This window comes from Plasmodium gonderi (assembly GCF_002157705.1).
Source record: "Plasmodium gonderi DNA, contig: Pgo-contig_435, whole genome shotgun sequence".
Taxonomy (NCBI): Eukaryota; Apicomplexa; class Aconoidasida; order Haemosporida; family Plasmodiidae; genus Plasmodium; species Plasmodium gonderi.
In genome coordinates this window covers 1-7,444 of record NW_021629311.1, presented here as the reverse complement: position 1 = coordinate 7,444, position 7,444 = coordinate 1, and the positions used below count along the sequence as shown (strand labels likewise).

General features: G+C 21.0%; 1 protein-coding gene across 1 annotated transcript; it reads right to left on the bottom strand.

Moving 5' to 3' along the window:
* Positions 1-6,508: 6,508 nt before the first annotated feature.
* On the bottom strand, positions 6,509-7,444 carry PGO_003435 (variable surface protein; the record flags this gene model as incomplete). The annotated part of the gene is made up of 2 exons (XM_028691311.1): positions 6,509-6,673; positions 6,800-7,444. Coding segments are annotated over 2 exons (810 nt in total), but the record flags the coding sequence as incomplete, so codon positions are not given.

Genomic DNA, 7,444 nt, shown 5'->3' with positions numbered 1-7,444 from the left:
AGGATTAATAAATAAAATATGTTTTGTAAATTTTTTATTCTAGCTGATGAAATATATATTTATTATATATTTCATTTCAATAAATCTCTTTTACTTTTCTTATACTGAATAGTATAACTTTTATAGAAAAGTTATTTATAATAACTTAAAAAGTTTCAAATTTTTTTACGTATATCTTCTTACATATTTATCCTTATATGCCATTTCTGTTATTATGGTGGTTTATGTTAATTTCCATGCTTTTTTCTATGTTGACGAATAACTTATTTATGAAAGATAGAGAAATATGTCTTAAAACTGCAAGAAACATTTGGAATTAAATATTTTATATTTAATACATAAAAGTAGTATTCCTTTTTTTTATACTATTAAATATTCCTATTTTTCCTTGATATAAATACATGCAACTGAATAAGCGAAGAATATATTCTTAATTATAAGTGTGATTATGTGGCACATACTTTCATTTCTACTGAAAATTCTATTTTACATATATCTTAAATATTACAATGAAAATACAGTTTTATCACAAACTAGTTTAACTAGAATTAGGTCATATAAATAGTAATAAAATTAATTATTTTTGTTATTTTTTGAATTATTAACTTGTAAGATTACAAAAAAACTAACATTAACGGTGTTAATGAATATTAAAAAAAAATTAACCCAAGGATTAGGAATATAACGCAATCATTCTTCGTAATCTGAAAAATATGATGAAAAAAATAACAAAAGTGATTTAAGATTTAAAATAATATTATTTTAATTATTTTTAAATTATGAGTTCACATTTAAACCTTTTAAATATTTAATGTTGTTTTTTTACACTTTTACTTTGTCTGAACTTTTTCAATATTATTAAAGAGCGTTATCATCATTATAAAGCAAAATGTAATACTTCATATGAATCAGTTTAATAATATTTTAATGTCACGATTTTTACATAAATTATATTACGAATTCTTATTTGTAAATTCTATAAGAATAACTTATAATAACATATATGTGTAAATGTATTATATATGAATCAATTCACAAAAAAAGACAAAAGTACAATGAATCCATTATCGTAATTCAGAAGGGACAATATGCTATTATTTAGTAAAGTGAAATGGGCTTATTATTGTGTAAAACACATTTTATAGTAGGAACAAGTTCAGATGAAAAAAAAAAAAAAATAATAGTTCTAACACACATTTCTTTTAATATTTATGAAGAATAAGAATTTTGTGTTAGAGCACGAATTATTTATAAATTTTAGTACTGGTTAAACTATTTTAATGCACCAAAATTATATTTTGTCGTAAAAATTTATGTTATCTGGGGATTCCTTTATTCTTTATTTTTATTGATTATTTTTTCATAGAATCCTAAAAATCCACTTTGTGTTAACGGTACAATTTTAATTTAATGTAAAAAAAACTTAATGGGCGATATATTTCTAACGATTAGTTTTACAGGATTTTAAATTAAAGTATAGATATACATAATTATGTGAACGTGTTATTTTTTATTAACATTCAAATAGACAGCGTGTAAAAAATTTTTTATTATAACATGCTTTCAGGGTGCTTTATGTCCGGACAGCACTTTAAGAAGAAAATAGTTGTGTATACTCAAATATTTAGAATGCTTATTTACAAATATTTTATTAATTTAGTATTCGATATATTTTTTTAGAAAAAGCAATATTATTTCTCTAGAGAGAGTATATAACGCGTACATTATTAACTTTTACTGTTTTAAAGAAACCCAATTGCTGTTTTTACTTACACATCAAAAGTATAAAGAATTCGATCAAGCGAATGTTTTGAACGATGGAATTAGTTATTGCAATAGGTTGGAATAAATTGATTATAGAGATAAACCATTTTGTAATAAAGTATTAAAAATTTAAAGGAATTATCTAGTGAATAAGGAAATAATCGCAAAGAATGATATTATTTCACGCATTGTTACCATCACCCTATAGGAGAGATATGCTATAATAGGAAAGATGAAAATGATAAATCTGTTAATGATAAAATTTTTGATTTAGGAATACTAATAACTAAATATATCCTTAACACTATATCATGTCGATGCTACGAATCAGGTAATGAAGAAAAATGAAAAGAAGAAAATGATTTGCATTATTATTTTAAAAATTTTGTATATATTAAAAATAATAAATGTTGTGAAAAATATTGCTAAACATATTTGACATATGAAGGTTATATTAATAATACTTATAGAAAGATTTATTACATGGATTATAGTTGTTTTTATTATGATACTGTGGAAAGCATATACGAACCATGATTCAATTGTGACAGCATACTTGTTTCGGGTAATCTTTCACAAATTTTAAAGTCTGCGCAAGAGTAATTGAAATCAGAGGAAAGTAAAATATTAAACCTTCTTGAAATTGCAAAAACAGAGTTATATTCGATTTTTTTCATCACAATGTTGCATGACATCTCAGCCTAAAGAAGACGCATTGGATCTTTCCATTATTCTACCTAATTTATCAAATGAATATATTGACGTTAGCTCCAATATTATAATAAGAACCTACAATGTAACGGTTCAAGATTATTTTCATCATTTGTGAGAGTTATCTCAATATTTGGAAAAATTTTATTGTTATTCCTTCTGGATCTTTTAAATATACATTTTATTCAATCAATAAATTTTCATATTTAGCATTTATAGTCTATTTATGTGATCTTTATCCGTATTAAAAAGTTGTATTCCTGTCTTATTATATATTAGTCTAATACATCTGGATATATTACAAAGAATCGGAATAAAAAGGAAAAAATTAAAAAAGAATCAAAAAGGAATGTTAGAAGATACACTATCTTCATATGAGTAAGAATGGGAATTTACATATTATTATTTTATGTGGTAATATGTTGTACATTTTTATGTAGAAACAATTTTCTATAATTACACAAATAAGACAGTATTTTTTAATATGTTTTTATAGATATAAATACTAGTAAGGCTATTTGAACAGTCCGTAATATTAAAAACAGAATTGGAAAAACAATAAAATAGAGATTTTAATAAATTAACTTATAGGCATTATACATAATAAAAGTGAATACTTATTTTTATATGTGATTCATAAATGTGAAGTACCATGTAAAAGTTCGTTATAATAGCTGTAATTTATATAGGGATATATATTTTTGAAAATTTTCGTAATTTAAAAATCATAATTAAATGATAAATATCAAATTAATTACTAAAGAAAGAAAGTTTATTTCCTCAATACAGAGGAAGAAGAAATTGTGTTAAAAAATTAGTAATGAAGGAGACATAATTTAGGCAATTTCATGTATCCTTTGAATTCTTCATTAATTAAACAGTGAGGTATCACTATTATATAATAGGAGTGTGTGGCTTATTTGATACAATTGAAAAGGTAACATTTAGAATGTAAATAAATAGTGAATAAAATATTAAACAGTATTTAAACATAATGCAGTATAAATAATTCCTTTAATGAATATATTAGAAAATATATATTTAGCGAGAACCTTATATTGTAATAATTTAATTATTATGTATGTTTAATCTAAAAGAATAATTTTATATTTTCGAGACATACTTTTAGTATATATAAATGTGAATACTATGTTATACACTAATGAACTTCTATTTAGCTTTTTACGTATGCTTTTTTTGTCATTGTTTATTTATTTATATTTTTAGGATTCATTAATATTATAATTAGTTGTATATTATACAATTGCATAATTTAAACAAGATTATCATATATATTTATATAAATAACTCATTTATTTATATTCATTAAACCAAAGGTGACAGATATAAATAGTCTATTAGAGCACAATATATAACTGTACATAATAATTTGTTAAGTGTATTGTATAATTAAATATTTTTTTTTTTTAAAAAAAAAAATCATTAAATCTGGCAATATAAAATATATGTTTCGTGATGATACTATTAAATTTTTAATAATATATCAGTTTTTATCGATACAATAGAAATCATAATTCAGATTTATTTTAACAAATACTAAATTCATTAAACATATATAAACGTTTATTAACAAATATATGATATTTATTGTGTAAAATAATAGTAATATTGCATATGTACTTAAAACATAAGTTTAAAAATAATTAAAAATAAAAAATATGCGCATATACTTTGTGAATATATAAATATGTAATAAATAAATACTATGTTTTTGATTGACGCATACATTATATATTTAGTTGGATTTTTATTACATCATATGTGAAAAGGCTTACTTAAATTACAGATTTGTTATGAGTTTAACCTAAAGGTAATTATAATTAAATTTTAACACAAACCGTGTATTAAAATTATATGCTGTTCTTTAATAAATGAGGTGCTAACATATTAATCATTTATATGCGATCGTAATCTTTAGGAAAAAAAATAAAATTAGTTTAATTTAAATATTATTACATTCATGTATAAAAATTGAAGATTACATTTAATATAACTTATGTGTTTATTACCTATATATTCTAAATATATAAATAAATGATCTATGTGAACAAATATAACATTAAATTAAAGTTTAATATATAAAACTATAAAGAATAAGAAAACGTACGTAAATTATCATTATTTTCGGGTTAAATTTGTTTTTTTGAGAAAATTATAATTCTGTAATAACCTTATATTTTAGTATAACGTAAGTTACATATATATTATTTTCCCATATAATTGAATCTCCTTAAGATGATGAGTATATATAAGGTATTATTTCCTCAAAATACTTGAATATGATTCAATTGAATAATTTCTTATTTACATATAACTATAAAAATATAGTTTTCTATAGTAAATTAAAAAAAATCATTTATTGTTACCTTTTACGAAGATATATGCATAAATACAATAATATACATGTGTTATTTCCTATTTAAATGTTTATTCATATACATAGATTATGAAAAACGAAAAATTCAAATATTTAAAATAAGAAATAAAAAAATTATGAATAAAAAATGAATGAAATATATAAAATATTATAATGCCTGAATAGTTAATATTATTTACAGGCATTACAAAAGTAAGTATAAATTAGATAACATAATTTAGTGCAAAAATTTTAAATAAAATTATTATGAGATACAGTGTATACATAATATAAATTATACATACATATGAATTTCGTAAAAAAATGTTTGAAGGTATTACTAAGAAAAAAAAATTGAAAACCCATACACTTATTTATTTTTAATATTTTGCACTCATCCATTAAGTTTATATTGAAATTAGTATTATTCCAAATTTATTTATTTTATAAATGTATAAACGTGTAACACTGATGTTGTTATAATACAAAATATAATTTCATCGTATATATATTATATTGGTATACTTCATTTTTAACAAGAATGTTTATATATTATCTATAGCTTAAGTTTATTACTATTATATATTTCCTTTATCAAAATCATTACAGATTATGCCTAGTTTTAATGTATTTTACTAATTTTTGCTTTTATGTATCATTATGCTTTAAATTAATAAAATTGACATTAATATATTCACATGATAATAATGTAGACAAATATTACAACTAAGCACAGTAATGGTTTCTTGATAATTCGATTTCTTTGAAATACCTATATTGTACTATAAATAATATAATATTAAATATACTTGTGTGGATTTAGATCATTTTAAATAAAAAAATATATATTTTTTAAGGATGAATATAATCGTATAAATTTATTATATCTATAGCTCACTGTAATAAAAGCTTATATATTAATAAAGTATTATATATATTTATTAGATGGCTTCTAATTATATTTTTTTATTATATATCTTCTTTATGTATATAACTAAGAAATATCATTCCTGTTTTAGTATTATAAAAGTATTAGCTTAGTTTATATTATATATGTAATTATTTTTATAGTGCAATTAAGTTTATATATATGGATATATAATTTATTGTTTTATACTTCACTTATAATATGAAATATCTTTTTATAGTACATGATTATAAAACGATTTATTTTTATGTAATTGAACATTTCTCCTTTTTTAACTGTATTATTATATATGAATGGTTATGCAAAAATATATTTATTTTATTATATATTTATATAATGCTCATGATTTAATTAAATGAATAATAATATTACATTTCACTAAAATTGTTTTTTGTATGTATAAATATGCTAAATATAATTATATTTTATTATAATCATATTATTTTGCATTATTATAACTTACAATTAAACTTTATAAAACATTAATTTCCGTATATTTTGATAATACGGTTATATATTGGACATTACTCAGCAGTATTTTCAAATTGACATATTGTTGATTACTTTAAACTATAAGAATATTCTTTGATTTTATTCATTCATTACTTAATTAGAATATATATGTTTATATAATTATCATATTCCTTATTTATATATAACACCCTATTATATTTTAAATAAGGGTTAAACTACATTGTATCATTAATTATTCTGAATATTTGTTACTATTAATATTCTGAGGAATAAGCTATTTGATACTTCTTATCTATTGAATTTTTGTACGTTTTTTCAAATGAGTCTATTAAGTCATTATGATATTTCTTTTTGTTTTTTTTTAACGTAGCCCTTAACTCCTTTATGCCTAGAGGTAGAAATGAAGCATAGGGTGTGTACTGATAATAAAGAAATATTATTTTTTGATTATATATTAATTATTGAAATGAAATATTCTTATTACACATATATGTATTATAATGTTTGATAAAATATGAATTTAATGAATTTAACTTATGTATTACCTTATAAAGTACGAATACAATTGTTAACATTATAAATGAAAAAACAATCACTCCTGTTTCTGTGCCTGTCAATGTTTCGGTCATAGCACGTGTACTTGTCTCTCTCACTGCGTTTGCCAATATATCATTCATTGGAGTTTTACTTGTCTCTTGGTTTGTGTCTTTTATTAATGGTTTCGAAGGTACTTTTTGTGAGATTTCAGTTACAACTGACTTATGACATGCTTTATTGTAATGCTTTTCAGCGTTTTCTATTAATTTTTGAAAACTTAAGTTATTTCTAAAGTCACATGATTTTAATATTTGAACATATTTGTTATATTCTTCACTATATCTTTGACATGAATTGTTATCCGCACTTAATATATGAATAGTACGATATAGCTCATCCATATAATAAAGCGCATCATAAAAATTAGTTTCAATAAACTGAATCTCATGAACAACATTCTGACATATATTTGGAATATGTATTGGATTTGAACGTGGCCTCGGTTTTTTCAAAATACGGTAACATTCTGTATTATTACAGTTACCTTTACACTTTTTCACTAAATCCATTAGTTTGTAATAGAAATATACACATCTTGCTTGAATATTAGGGATTGAATTACTTTTTTCTTCTATATCTTTTAAATAAAAAAG